This window comes from Raphanus sativus, chromosome 6 (assembly GCF_000801105.2).
Source record: "Raphanus sativus cultivar WK10039 chromosome 6, ASM80110v3, whole genome shotgun sequence".
In the NCBI taxonomy this organism is placed as follows: Eukaryota; Viridiplantae; Streptophyta; class Magnoliopsida; order Brassicales; family Brassicaceae; genus Raphanus; species Raphanus sativus.
The window spans coordinates 12,680,304-12,693,698 of NC_079516.1; the positions used below are offsets into that span (position 1 = coordinate 12,680,304).

General features: G+C 36.0%; 5 protein-coding genes across 6 annotated transcripts; 3 read left to right on the plus strand and 2 right to left on the minus strand.

The window, feature by feature from the left end:
- The first annotated feature begins 231 nt into the window (after window positions 1–231).
- LOC108829050 (uncharacterized) lies at window positions 232–1,390 on the plus strand. The gene has a single exon (XM_018602707.2). It carries the CDS (start codon window positions 285–287, stop codon window positions 1,170–1,172), a length of 888 nt encoding a protein of 295 aa, XP_018458209.1. The 5' UTR covers window positions 232–284; the 3' UTR covers window positions 1,173–1,390.
- Window positions 1,391–1,562: 172 nt separating this feature from the next.
- On the minus strand, window positions 1,563–2,733 carry LOC108829041 (30S ribosomal protein S21, chloroplastic). Its single transcript, XM_018602697.2, has 2 exons — window positions 2,363–2,733; window positions 1,563–2,293 (listed from the first exon to the last, which is right to left on the minus strand). The coding sequence occupies exons 1-2, from the start codon at window positions 2,716–2,718 to the stop codon at window positions 2,155–2,157; spliced, it is 495 nt and encodes a 164-aa protein (XP_018458199.1). The 5' UTR covers window positions 2,719–2,733; the 3' UTR covers window positions 1,563–2,154.
- A 371-nt stretch (window positions 2,734–3,104) lies between these two features.
- Window positions 3,105–4,991, minus strand: LOC130495974 (uncharacterized). Of its 2 annotated transcripts, none has more exons than XM_056987653.1 (9): window positions 4,861–4,991; window positions 4,751–4,776; window positions 4,538–4,613; window positions 4,246–4,458; window positions 4,024–4,155; window positions 3,885–3,942; window positions 3,704–3,777; window positions 3,463–3,551; window positions 3,105–3,382 (listed from the first exon to the last, which is right to left on the minus strand). In XM_056987653.1, exons 1-9 carry the CDS (start codon window positions 4,939–4,941, stop codon window positions 3,313–3,315), a joined length of 819 nt encoding a protein of 272 aa, XP_056843633.1. In that variant the 5' UTR covers window positions 4,942–4,991; the 3' UTR covers window positions 3,105–3,312. The 2 variants fall into 2 exon arrangements, with proteins under 2 accessions (XP_056843633.1, XP_056843634.1); XM_056987654.1 differs by having other exon boundaries at window positions 4,538–4,604; window positions 4,861–4,981.
- Window positions 4,992–5,652: 661 nt separating this feature from the next.
- On the plus strand, window positions 5,653–6,616 carry LOC130496304 (protein NOI4-like). The gene is made up of 3 exons (XM_056988281.1): window positions 5,653–5,760; window positions 5,837–6,046; window positions 6,131–6,616. Exons 1-3 carry the CDS (start codon window positions 5,752–5,754, stop codon window positions 6,152–6,154), a joined length of 243 nt encoding a protein of 80 aa, XP_056844261.1. The 5' UTR covers window positions 5,653–5,751; the 3' UTR covers window positions 6,155–6,616.
- Window positions 6,617–10,718: 4,102 nt separating this feature from the next.
- On the plus strand, window positions 10,719–12,264 carry LOC130496571 (GDSL esterase/lipase At5g63170). Its single transcript, XM_056988729.1, has 5 exons — window positions 10,719–10,956; window positions 11,207–11,337; window positions 11,425–11,661; window positions 11,738–11,984; window positions 12,101–12,264. Exons 1-5 carry the CDS (start codon window positions 10,719–10,721, stop codon window positions 12,262–12,264), a joined length of 1,017 nt encoding a protein of 338 aa, XP_056844709.1.
- Window positions 12,265–13,395: the final 1,131 nt, after the last annotated feature.

The following is a 13,395-nucleotide window of genomic DNA, read 5'->3' on the forward strand; positions in this document are numbered from 1 at the left end:
ACAGTAATGTGAATAATGCAGCGTATTAAACATTCTCTGTTCATGAATATTATGTATTAAAATTAATTTGAATAATTTTCCAAGCATTTCATAGGATCAAAAACCCATGTGCGACGGTGACAAGCCCGTGTTGTAGACAAACACACGCGTATCGACCAAACACTTGTCATCATCAACCTCCTATAAAAACCATTCACACCTCTTCAGCATTCTCACTACTCACCAGCTTCATTAAAGCTTTTCCCCAACACTCTATAGATAGATACAAAGGGAAACATAGAGAGATGGACGTTAGAGGAGGATGTTGCATAGCAAGATATGGTGGTTACGGTGGTCGCTACGGTCTCTCCAAAGCTGACCGAATCATGCTTCGGTTCCGACCAATTGCTCCTAAACCATCCAGCGACGGCGGATGCCTATCTCCCGGCGCCGGAAAGTATGGCTCCGCTACAACGAGCGGTGGCAGCTCCGACCTCTCCGGTAACACCAAGAGAGGAAAGAGGAAGTATCATAAGGAGAGTTCAGGCGTTAACTCCCGTAAGTGCAACAAGAGGAAGATACCGAACACTACAACCGCTGTTACCTTGTCTCTTTTACCAGAGACACGAGGTTTTCAAGATCTGAATGTTCCTCCAGTGGAGAAGAAGCAGAAGCAAAACGGTCCACTATGGCTGAGCTTCAGCGGTGGAGACGGTGGTATGCCAACACCGTACAAAACGGCGGAGATCTCGCAAAGGACGGTGGTGGTATCGTCGTGTGTGACGGTGGAGCGTGTGACCGACGCTTGGAACGACGGTAATGGATTAGGGAAGACCGATGAGGAGAGGAAGATGAATCTGGTTAGAGACACTTGTCCAGGGTTTATATCGGACGGTGTCGGGAGAGTCACGTGGACCAACGAGGCTTATAAGAAGATGGCGAAGGAAGATATCAATATTCCGGTGGAGGACGGTGCACCGGAGATAAGTTATGATAATTTTCACGTGATTGTAAGGTTGGTGTTGAAGGAGAGGCCCATGTTAACGTACCCGGCGTTCACATGCAGAGTTAGACTGCAGTATACGTGTCAAGATCGTGAAAGAGGATCAGTCACGGTGCCTTGTGATGTGTGGAGGATGGACGGTGGAGGTTTTGCGTGGAAGCTTGACGTTAAGGCCGCTTTGTGTCTGTAACGTTATCCGACTGAGTCCAAAACCGGCCTTGCATTAGACTCGAGTGTTGATCGATGAACGGTCACGATGATAACAAGAAGTATCTCTAGTGCTGAACTTTGGTTATTTATATCTCACCTTGAACATATGTTTTTTGTTTTTGTTTCTAGTCTACTGCTTGTTTCTTTCTGTTAGGATCTTGTTGGTTCTCTTCTCTCTATAGACCTATGATGCTTTAATTGCACTCTCACGTTTATGTTTTTAAGTTAAAAGAAAGTTGTATATGTGTATGTCTTTTGATGATTATAAAGTTTTTTAATCACATTACATCACTTAATAGTAGTGTAAAGAGCCACGGTCATCCAAATACATTTGCATAGGTTGGCTAAAATACCATTCTTCACAATCACAAGCCACCAAAAATAACGTTGAATACACATATTAGTTATGACAGAGTAACTAATGGGCTACATCATATGATATTCATGACCGGCCTTGTGTTTTAGTGAAGACCCCAAAATAAAGATCTGTTAAACACTTTGTATCAGTCCGAAGCATTCAAGTAAGTTTTCTAGTATCAGCTCTCAACTACCATCCCAAAGACAGAGAAACATAAAAACACAGAGTAGCATACCATATTCAGAAGATTATAGTGTCTAGTGTACCATATAATGTCTTCAGAACGGCTTTCCAACAGCTTTGAACTCTTCTACCCCATAACAAAATTAACATTCAAATTCAGCTCTATGTCGTCGCCAGCTTTAAATAATAAGATGCTGAGACCTGAAGAATCAGCAGTAGAAAGATGCTGAAAACAAGTGGGGGCGGGAAACTACACCAGACATCTAACTTGGAAACATAAAGACTCCTCGGAAAAACTCTAACTAGCTTGGGGGTTAGGCGAGTTAAGCTACAAAACATCTCAAGAGAGTGCAGCATACCTACAATTCTACAAACTAGTGGGGACTATATTCGTTTCATTAAACCGGAATCTAATTCCGGTTTAATCTCTAGAAAAACCGTTGGTATACGGAATCTCGATTTCCTCAGGAGGAAGCTCCCAGTTATCATCCTCTTCATCTTCTGCTCTCTTATTGGTGACTTCTGGAGCTGAATGCAATTTAGGTTTAGGGTTTGGCCTCCTGTAAAAAAAAAAATCAAAATTAATTCTCTACTTAGCTTTTCACTAGAAGAAGGAAAGAGAAGCTGACCGTTTACGATACTTCTTGGCAGCTTCTTTGGTCTTACGCTTACTCTTCTCCTGAGAGCTCTCGAAGAACCGCCGCCTCCTCGTCTCCTGCAGCACGCCCGCCCTGAACACCGATCTCTTGAAGTCGTTCACGAGCTGCTCCTCGGACTCTCCGTCTTTGGGCACCACCTCCACGTTGTAGTTCCCCGATTTGAAGAAGATGAGATTCGCGTTCGCCAGTGAAGGGTACGCCACGCGGTTGTTGTTGAAGGAGAGCTGGTGAGATGGTCTAGTCACTGTAGGAGGTTTCAGACTCGGTGGGGACCGCGAGAGAGACGGCGTGAGGAGACGAGAAAAGACTTCGGAGAGGGAAGCCATCGAACTTTTTAGCGAAAAACGACGGCGTTCTAACTATAAATACTTTTTTTATCTGACGAAACGATGTCGTTTCAATTGAATTTCTAAAAATATTGAAATGGAAAACTACCAAATTTTTGTCAATTTTTGAATATTAACTATTTTGATTTCAATTTTACAAATAATTTTACACATGTAATAGTTAAATATTAAATAGGCTGATTGATTACTAATCGAGGAAAAAAGTAAAAATTATATTTTTCTGTTATGTTACATAAAATAAGATTTTGAAGTCAAATATATTTTTAAAAATTCGAGTATCAAGTTTCTTCTGATGAAATCCATGTCTGCTTAGTTATAGAGCTACTAACAACACTGCAAGCTTGTTTTGTGTTCCAGACCGGATGTTATCATTAATATGTATGAAGATTTGATAAGATTATAGAGAGATCACTATTCCTATTCCTGTGAAAATGAATCATCTGTTTCTACAAAGCTTACACAAGTATCATATTTGTCTTTGGAACCCCCATAGTAACTGAGCTTCATAACCCCAAAAGTGAAACTCTCTGTTTGTGCACATTCAACGAGCTAATGATTGAGAAGGTGACCATTTTACGAAGGTTTTGTTTTCTTTCCGGTTTTTACAATCCGACGTAACACTTGTGTTCCAGTTCTCTTTTCTCTGTAAGGATAAATACAAACAAAGTGAACAAAGACTCATGAATGACAAAGCAATGACAAAGAAAACATCATAAGGGTTACCTTTGGTGTAAGAAGACCAGCAGGTAGAAGAGTGGAAGTAGCATCAATGTCAGTATTGATACAGCTAGGTAGAACACACCCGATTTCTTCTGCAATAATTAGCATAGACTCATATGTTACAGTAAAAAAACTGATGAAATGTAGTCTTTTCTATTGGTTTCAATGTGCTTAAAAAGATAAAGCATGTAGCCTCATTTGGCACACATAAGTAAGTAACTACAGTGACTTGACAGATCTTTACCTTGCCTCCTCTAGGAAACGGTTTGTTTTTTCCAGTGCAGGTATGAGCATCACAGAATTGTCTTAAAAAGTGTTCTTCAACCACAGAAAAATCAAAAACCAAACAGGATAAATTAGAACATGTAGTAATTTTAACGAGCAAAGATTCACTTTGGAAGACTTCTCAGTAAGGAGAGACATACCATGAAGACGACTAGCGGCAGGACCTTGACTCACCGGGAAACAAGTATTAGCAAGACTCTGAATAAAACAAAATAACCACTCAAAGTAAGCTTCCTTGGAGAAAAATAACTAAACTAGAAGAATAAAGAAAAGCAAAACCTCGCAGAGATGACGGTTTTTAGCAGCAGCTGCAGGGTTACACTTGCTCTTACCCTTCTTGGAAGAACTAGAACTCAACACAAAATCGCAATGCAACGCACCACACAGATCCGCTAAACACTTTGTACCAGTCTGAAACCAACCCAAATCAAAAGCAAAAAAGTTCTCTCTAAGTATCATCTCAAAAAAGCACTTTCATATTTGCTTGCATCATCTCAATACCGTATTCAGAAGAAGATTATGATGTCTAGTGGCGAAGTGCTGGTCAAGAAACTTCTCCTCGTTGAAACTCTTCCTGCAGTAACCGCATTTCCACTCGTATACATCCACGTGGACTTTGTGCTGTTCTTGATCCCTGTACAGATCGTTATCAGGATGGAGCCTGCACGTGCTTGGAATCTTGTACTTTTCCCGTTCCACAAACGGCGTTAAATACTGCAGAGAATTAAATCAAAAATCATTACAAAACCTCTCTCTCAACAGAGTAGGGAGAAAGAAGAATCTCTTAACTTACATCTTGTATAATCTGCCAAGCTGCTCTACTTCTCTCTCGGGAACAATGTATCTCTGGAGCATCATTACTACCGGATCTAAGTTAGTTCCACGACAAAAAAAAAAAAAGAGAGAATCAAATACAATTCAGACAGGCTTATCACTGCCACTAGTCAATAGCAAATCTTACAGTTATGTTTTGTCTGAATTAAAAATCAAGAGATAGAGCTAATACCTAGTGGATTCAGATTCTCCCAACACCTATACAGAGAGAAGAAGATTTCATTGATTACAGATCAGACAACAAAAAGATAGCAAAATCAGAAGAACTGTAGAGAGCCTGACCATCGTGAGTGATTGGTGAAGAAGAAGAGGAAATATAAGGAAGAGGAGAATCACGGGACTTGACTCCTTTAGTCTTCCCATCGAACACGAGAAGAGACGCTAAGTGTCGACGACGACGAAAAGCTTGTCTTATGAGATCTTCCTTGTTTTTGTTGTTTCGATATATAAGTACTTTAGGCCCAATGGGCCTTTACTAATTCAAATCGATTTGGGCTATTTTTAACATTTTTAAATAAAACTTGGCTCCCTTTGTAAAATAATATTCTTAAGCTTAAAATCATAAAGGATAGTATACCATTTTAATTGAGTTGAAAAAACTACAACTTTAAAGTAATCCCTTTTTAAATAAAATAGTTAATTAATCGTCAACTTTTAAAATTGGAACCAAAATATGTCATATATATGTTGACTAAGCTTTTTTAGTACCTATCAAATGTCAACCGTCAAATTTAACTAATAGAAATAAACAGTTCTATGTTAACATAAAATAAACAGTTAAGTGTTATATGACTAAAATAGTTTTATCAACAAAAATAAAAAAAATGTATGGAGTGGATGATTGATATGGAGTATTTATGGAGGTTATTTTTTTGCTTAAATATGAAATTCGATTGATTATTTCATTAATTTACTCAATTTTTAATATAGTAATTAATTATTTTTTTCGGTTGGGGAAGTACGCGGGAAATGAGTTTGATTTAGTTAAAGCTGTTGTCGTTTGACAAAAAAGAAGAAGTTAAAGCTGTTGTCAACGACCAACTACGTGTTCCCCTCTTCTGTTTCTCTCTCTCTTTTGTCTCTTGCCTATATTATAACTTCCTTTCTCTTCTCTCTCTCCTCCCACCTCCCTCTCTTTCTCTCTCTCTCTACATCTTGATATTTCTTTCAACAATGGCTACGGTAAGAACAAAGACACACCCCAAATCCCCAATATCTCTCTGTTGTGAATAACTTAACTCTGTTTGATATGGTGCAGGAGAACAAAGGAAGGCCATTGCCAAAGTTTGGTGAATGGGATGTGAACAATCCCGCTTCCGCAGAAGGATTCACTGTCATTTTCAGCAAAGCTAGCGACGAGAAAAAGACCAAGAAAGCATCCGGTAGTAGTCTTGTTTCAACACCTCATAGAAACCAAATCTCTGATCAAAACAACCACCGTGACAACTCACAAAACTCTAAAGCCAAGGTAGTTTTAAACCTTTATTTTCTCACAACACAACTTACTTCTTTCTCCAGATTCCTTACCCTGATTTTTATGTTCTCTGAGCAGAAGAAATGGCTTTGCTTCCGTTAATTTTCTCCCGTCTTCTGAAGAATCCGAGGATTATGAAGATGAACAAGTTACGCAGAAGATCTCCAACAAAGTGGGTTGTGAGTTACCAAAACCATATCTTCTGCCCAGTCTTCTTTTCCCTTATGAGATAGGTGTTCATTATAAAGTTTTGTTTCTTCTTTTGGTTTGCCCAACAACTGTTATTAATTAGAGCATATACGTTTGTGACCTGACTCCTCCTATGAATATTTTTTTTGATGGAAATAAGATTTTAAAGACAACAGTTCTTTTCATATACACAATGCTATTGTTTTCTATCAATGTAACAAGACCAAATTTGCAGATGCCATAGCGGCTGTAATGTGTACACATGTTCTGTTCCTAAGATTATGGAAAAGGCATGAGTATTAAAGACAAGTAACAGAAACAAAAGGGGACTAAGGTGTTGAATAAAAGTTTGTCATGGAGAAAAAAACAAACTCACAGGTCTTAGGAGTAAGCCCTTGTCATTGAAAGAGGATTGAGATTGCTTTGGCAATCTATTTTTGGGATGATGGTATTTGCATTTATATTTGAACTTACAGTCTCTAATTTTGACATAATAACTGCACTTTGGCTAATCCGGACGTTCTGGGGACTCCTCAACAGGCATCTGGTGCTGGACTTGTGTGAATGAACTAGCTTCAACCAATGAGTTTTTCGCCGAGTATGTGGAAGGAGGAAGCACACTCCTTTCTCGGCGGAGGCACATGCAACAACATGGGGGCAATGAACCCAATAAAATTAAAAAATTTAGTGTAATTTAAAGCCAAATTTATATTATGCCCCCATTCATATTTTTTTCCCCATACCTTTGTCTATGCCTGCCCCCAATAATAATTTTTTCTGCTTCCGCCATTCTGGTGAATAGACAGAAGGCGCCTACAAAAAACTTCAAACGTATCAGTGTTCTGAAAATTGGTTTTGGCATTTAAAAAAAAATCAATAATCCCATATAAAGCATCTTACTACAGTCTAGGGATTTCTGAATATTGGGAAGTACTATAGTTTTATATATTACATCAAAATAAATCATGCAAAAGGCAGAGACCAATACAACTACCTGATAGGCTGATACCCACTCCATTCTGAAGTTTGAGGTGAAAATTCATGTCTCTTGTGAGTACATGACTAGAATAAAAGGAGCAGTACCAGTATATAGTATATAAATTTATTTTTATAGAGTGATTAATGAAATTTTTGTTAATAATCTATGTGTATATATGTCGGCATGGATATTTCCATGTGGTGAACAATGACTATACACATTGGTCCAATAGAAATGTATGCAATTGGAGGAAGTGCTAATCTTACTATCAACTCTCAAGGCAACCGTTGTCTTGGTCCTGATGGCTCTTCAAACAAAGATGTACTCCAATTTTAACATTTCTATTCAACTTTAAATACAATATCATTGTGATGTGATTTCATAAAAAAAAAATATGATAAACTCATGTTGGGGGTGGTGGAGTAAGTAAAAAAAAAGATGAGGATGCGCCTGAAAGCGAATAGAGTCACTGGAATAGGAGATCCGAAGGAGATCTAATGTTTATGGTGCATACACTTTCTGGCGCAAGGCCAACAAAATCGTCAAGCTATTTTAAAGGCTCTACACCCTAGCCGCTAGACCGTCCTCTCGCGTTGGTGATATAACTACAGCATTGGGTGATATAGCCGCTAGACCGTCTCGCGTTGGTGATATAACCACACCATTGGGTGCACTCAGCTGCAAAAAGGGTTCCCACTGCTGATCATAGCCTTTCCAGTGTGTATGTGAGAGGACGATCTAGCGTCCTCTCACGTTGGTGATATAGCCGCTAGATCGTCCTTTCGCGTTGGCGATATAACTACAGCATTGGGTGCACTCAGCTGCAAAAAGGGTTCCCACTGCTGATCATAGCCTTTCCAGTGTGTATGTGTGTCCCTGTTCTAAATCTCGGCCGCGTTACCAATTTTGCGGCCGTTGAAGCGCTACTCGTTTGACGAGCGTGGCGATTATCATCAATTCGGTTGCTTTGTACAGTAACCCGTATAATCCATGCGTATAGCGTAGAATAAGGTAACGCGGCGTTTAATTGTCTAAACCAGAGTAGCTGAAATCTAAATTATTTTACGATGTTCCTTTCTCTCCTTGGCCGGTGCCGTCAGTCTTCGTTTCCAAGCGGTGGTCCCATCGAATCTCCAACGTACTTCCTAGCTCTTCAACGGCCAATCCCTCCGTATCTCCATTATTCATTGCTTCACACTTTATGGTTTGTATTAGGGAGTGTTGGTTATATGTAATTTACTGTGATAAGTTCATCAAATAGTTGGCTTCATGTGTTTTAGTAGAGAGAACGTTAATCAATTGGGCAGAATATTAAAGAAATTGAAAAGTGATTCATCTAAAAAAAATGGTTGACGGCTTAAAAAAAATAACAGAGAAAGGTTTTGAGAAGATGATGTTGGAATATCTATTTCACCCTTTATTTATTTTAAATTAAAAAATTTCAAAAAACACATTTGTCATGATTGATCCCATTACTTTGAAGAATTGAAAGAACTCCCAAACCACTACACTACGTACCATAATTTATTTTTCACTGAAATTTAATGTATATATTCTAAAATATGGCTATAATAGTTCTAAAACTAGGCTCCGATTAATCCACGTATAATTTCCGATTAGTTGATTCGGCGCTAGGCCCGTATCGGCCGCACGCGTTACGCCTAGCGTAGTTTCGAACAGGGATGTGTGTGTATAATATACTTCTTTTGTTTCTGAATAAGTGTCGTTTGAGACTTTTGCACACAGATTAAAATATCATTTAATTTTGCATATTTTCCATATAAAAACACAATTACTCATACATCTACTTATATTTCAACCAATAGAAAAATAATCTACAGAATAAAATCAATAAATTATATATCAAAAAGCTAAAACAACATTTATTTTGCAACAATTTTTTTTTTAACAATAACACTTGATATGAAACGGAGGGAATATAATATAATGAAACCAGCACTTGAAAGCTAGTTGTGTAATAATCTTGATGGAAAAGTGAGCAAATGTTAATGTTAAAAGAAGTTAACAAATGTTGATTAATTTTTATTTCGGTCGTTGTGTCGTCTAGAGTTAATTTAATCGGCAAAACTAATTACTGCTACAATATGAAACACACTTGCCCCCATTATAATGCATGCACTAGATCTTGACCCGTGCATCCGCACGGGTACTAATTTTCGATTTTAATTTTTTTATTTATACTAAATGATGTATTTATAATATTTGATCGTTTTACATTGACTAAGCTAGAGGTTTATATTTGGATACTCACTCGAATTTGTTTAAAATCTATTCGGATTTGAGTTTTTTGAGTTTAAAGATTCCAGCTGTATTCGGTTGTTTATAAATTTTGGTCCCGGTTTGATTCGGATCTTTACAGGTTTGGATAATCCGTTTAAATTATTTTTAAATTTTCAAAATTTATATATACTCTATATTTACCTAAATCTAAAAATAAAAATAATATAACATATAAATTTGAATAATATAAATCCGTTTGGATATTTATCCAGTTTAGGTTCAAATTTGGTGATACTTTCTCGTTTAGATTTGTTAAATGAAGAGTTGATATTATAATTTCCATAAATTGTTTGTCCAATAAAAAAGTATTTTTTGAAACTGATAAAAATATATATTTTTGACATTGATTTAATGGAAAAGTAAATGAAGTATATTTAAATCAAATTTAATTTAGGAAAACAAATTAATATTTACCGAATATATAACATGTACTTTTTGCTTAATATATTGGAAATGATTTAGTGAACAATGAGAATATGGAAGGCTACTCTTAGAATATTTGGTTAAAAAAGATTCTTACAATCATGTTTAAAAAATATCAGTTTAGATATTTTTATAATCAAGTTTAAAAAATATCAGTTTAGATATTTGGTAAGATTCCATAATCTTAATTTAGAAATATAATTAAATGATAAAAAAATCTAGTGGCATAGATTTGTAATTATTTAGAAAAACTAAGGGTTAATTCTAATTTGTACTTCATTTTTAATAGATTAGATATAATGAAGCAACCACCCTCCCCCCTCCCCTTCAAATAACTCAACGCACTTATTGAATAGACGCATTATGTTTAGTTGCATGACACTTAATAAAACGACTTACTAATTAAATAATCTTAAGAACAAGTTGTTTGTGTATTACATCTTTCACATATATAACTGTAACACATTTCTCAGTATATTATACATATACCATGGCCATTAAGGGAGTTATCAACAGTCTGAACCGACTTAGTTACGTATGTATGAAACAATATAACAGAATAATAGAAGATGGACCAAAGCCTCTTTGGTAACAAAAATGGATTGGGGGAAACTGTTACTTAAATATATAGCTCTTTGGTAACAAAAATACTGATCATAACAGTTATGTTCCGTTAATAGGTTTTTAAAATGTATACATAAGCACTGTTAATCACATTCCTTCATCACAATCAAATATTGAATTGAGAGGAAAAGAAAGTAACATTTTGAAATGATGAGTACTATACTTTTTCAAACCGTAACAGTATTAGTCTCGATTATATCGAGTTCTGTAGCTCAAGCTGGAAATATTCCAGCGGTTATAGCATTTGGAGATTCAATACTTGATACCGGCAACAACAATGACCTTACGACTTTAACTAAAGTCAATTTCTATCCGTATGGAAGAGATTTCGTAACTCGACAAGCCACTGGAAGATTTGGCAATGGAAGAATTCCTACAGATATGATTGGTATATAACGTATCATTTTCATTATTATTATTTTTGAATAACTAGGAGATTTTGTTTTTTTTTAAAGAATAACTACGAGATTCTAAACCCCTAAAACATGTACATCGCTATAAAACGAGATGTATACCATGTTCAATTAATTATATTTGGAGAACAGACTCACGCAACTGGACATTTCATCAATCTTTAGTTTGTTATTAAAAGTGAATCCAGAATTTAATTTTTTGGGGGTGGAATAATATGCATGCAGCCGAAGGTTTGGGAGTAAAGAACATTGTACCAGCTTATCGTAGTTCAGATCTTCAACCCAACGATATCTTAACCGGTGTTAGTTTTGCTTCTGGTGGTTCGGGTTTAGATCCAATGACCGCAAGAGTTCAGGTAACTTAAACTTAAGGAAATGTGATTTGTTCTTACATGTAACATACACAAATTCATCATATTTATTAAAATACAAATTAAATACAGGGAGTTATCTGGATACCAGACCAATTGAACGATTTCAAAGCTTACATAGCAAAGCTAAACAGCATCACTGGAGATGAAGAGAAGACGAGATCAATCATCTCTAATGCAGTTTATGTAATTTCCGCTGGAAATAACGATCTTGGCATCACATTTGTCTCCAATCCAGCAAGGAACACTCGATATACTGTCTTCTCCTACACCGACATGATGATTTCATGGACTCAATCATTCATGCAGGTACGTTATTTTTAAAATTCAATACCAAATTTTACATGTATCAACTTATATTTGATTTTTATATATATACATCTAGGAGTTATATAATCTGGGAGCAAGAAAATTTGCGATTATGGGAACGTTGCCTTTGGGTTGCTTACCAGGAGCGAGCAACGCTATTGGAGGGATATGTCTAGAACCCGCAAACGCAGTCGCTAGACTCTTTAACCAGAAGTTAGCAAACAAAGTAAACAATCTGAACTCAATGCTCCCAGGCTCTCGTTCCATCTACATTGACATGTATAATCCTCTTCTTGAACTCGTCATCAACCCACTAAGATCAGGTTAGTGTTATTTTATTTTGGATATTTTTTCCATTGAAGCTGTGACTGCATTAATCATTTCTTTTTTTTAATGTTTTTTTTCACGCCATGCATAATATAATTTGGGTTTCTTTTAGGATTCACGTGGTCAACTTGGCCTTGCTGTTGTTCTCCTGCGGCTCCGATACCGTGCTTGGATGCATCTCGACATGTGTTTTGGGACATTGCTCACCCAACAGAGAAAGCTTATCAAACTATTATCCCTCCGATTATTCAACAAATTCAACAGAGCTTCGCTTGATGTGGGTGTCTTCGTCTCAAAAATTAATCTATTTTAAGTGCATGTAACATATTTGTTCTTCTTATGACTGTTAATGTTACATATCTTATCTATGAATATATGTAACTGTTATATATCAAAAACAAGTCAGTACTATATTGATCCTAGCTATTCAGCTTAGTTCCCTGGATAGACACCAAAAAAAAATCATTCTCTTCTACTATATATGGATGATATATCATGATTGTTTATGTAAACATTATTAACAAGAGCAAACATCTTGCACCTCTCTTCTACTTCCTTGGCCTTCTTTCGCCAGGTTTCCTGCTCTTTTATAAGCTTTCTGTTAACCTGAAACCCAATGTTAATAGCTTGCAGCGTAATCAGTGGACATGAAACATGTTACGCATGGAACAATTATCAAAAGAGAATAAGGCTGAGAGACTTTTACTTTTAGTTAAGATAAGGACAATAAGGCAGAGAGACTCGTACTTTTTAGTTAAGAACATGATTAACCCCGATTTTTTAGTCGGGGTTCTTAACTTATGATTTGATACTTTTTTTTTACATTTTTCGACTAAAAGACGGTTCTTATATCTTTTATTTAAGAAACCGTTTTTAACTTTTCTTAGTTAAAATTAAAAAAAAAAAGTTAAGAACCGTTTATTAACCGAAGCTGAAAACTCCAGTTAACAGATCCAGATTAATCATAGTCTAAGATAAAGACACAGTCTTTTGTAGTTAATGGGCTTCAATTGCTTATTGTGTCATTAAATATTTTCTTAGATTTATGGGACCTTTTAAAAGGTTAAGAATTTTTTTTGATAAAAGTTTCTTAAAAAATTTCACAGAGCTTTTATGAAATTTAGTCATCTTATAATTTTTGTCTGAAATATGATATGTAGGCCTTGATTGGTACAGTTGATGAAGAAGCAGTAGCAGTATGCTGTACAAGCAGTATGCTGCAGAACCCGTATGCTCTTATTAAAACTTTTAATAAGATGATTGGTAGAGCAGTAGCAGTATACAATTTTAAGTTTTTTATAAAAGTTAGTTTATAATATAATTATTTTGAAATTATATATAATATATTTGTTATTAAAAATAATGAATCTTAATTAATAACATAAATTAAAATTTAAATGTGAAATA

What these genes read in the sequence shown, in the direction of transcription:
- LOC108829050 (XM_018602707.2), top strand. Translation starts at nt 285, where the DNA reads ATGGACGTTAGAGGAGGATGTTGCATAGCAAGATATGGTGGTTACGGT.
- LOC108829041 (XM_018602697.2), bottom strand. Translation starts at nt 2,718, where the DNA reads ATGGCTTCCCTCTCCGAAGTCTTTTCTCGTCTCCTCACGCCGTCTCTC. An exon ending in GCCAAGAAGTATCGTAAACG is followed by an intron (nt 2,294 to 2,362) that starts GTCAGCTTCTCT and finishes TTTTTTTTACAG; the next exon opens with GAGGCCAAACCCTAAACCTA.
- LOC130495974 (XM_056987653.1), bottom strand. Translation starts at nt 4,941, where the DNA reads ATGGGAAGACTAAAGGAGTCAAGTCCCGTGATTCTCCTCTTCCTTATA. An exon ending in CTTGGCAGATTATACAAGAT is followed by an intron (nt 4,459 to 4,537) that starts GTAAGTTAAGAG and finishes AATTCTCTGCAG; the next exon opens with TATTTAACGCCGTTTGTGGA. An exon ending in CTGGTCTTCTTACACCAAAG is followed by an intron (nt 3,383 to 3,462) that starts GTAACCCTTATG and finishes TTATCCTTACAG; the next exon opens with AGAAAAGAGAACTGGAACAC.
- LOC130496304 (XM_056988281.1), top strand. An exon ending in CACAAAACTCTAAAGCCAAG is followed by an intron (nt 6,047 to 6,130) that starts GTAGTTTTAAAC and finishes TTCTCTGAGCAG; the next exon opens with AAGAAATGGCTTTGCTTCCG.
- LOC130496571 (XM_056988729.1), top strand. Translation starts at nt 10,719, where the DNA reads ATGAGTACTATACTTTTTCAAACCGTAACAGTATTAGTCTCGATTATA. An exon ending in AATTCCTACAGATATGATTG is followed by an intron (nt 10,957 to 11,206) that starts GTATATAACGTA and finishes ATATGCATGCAG; the next exon opens with CCGAAGGTTTGGGAGTAAAG. An exon ending in CAATGACCGCAAGAGTTCAG is followed by an intron (nt 11,338 to 11,424) that starts GTAACTTAAACT and finishes AATTAAATACAG; the next exon opens with GGAGTTATCTGGATACCAGA.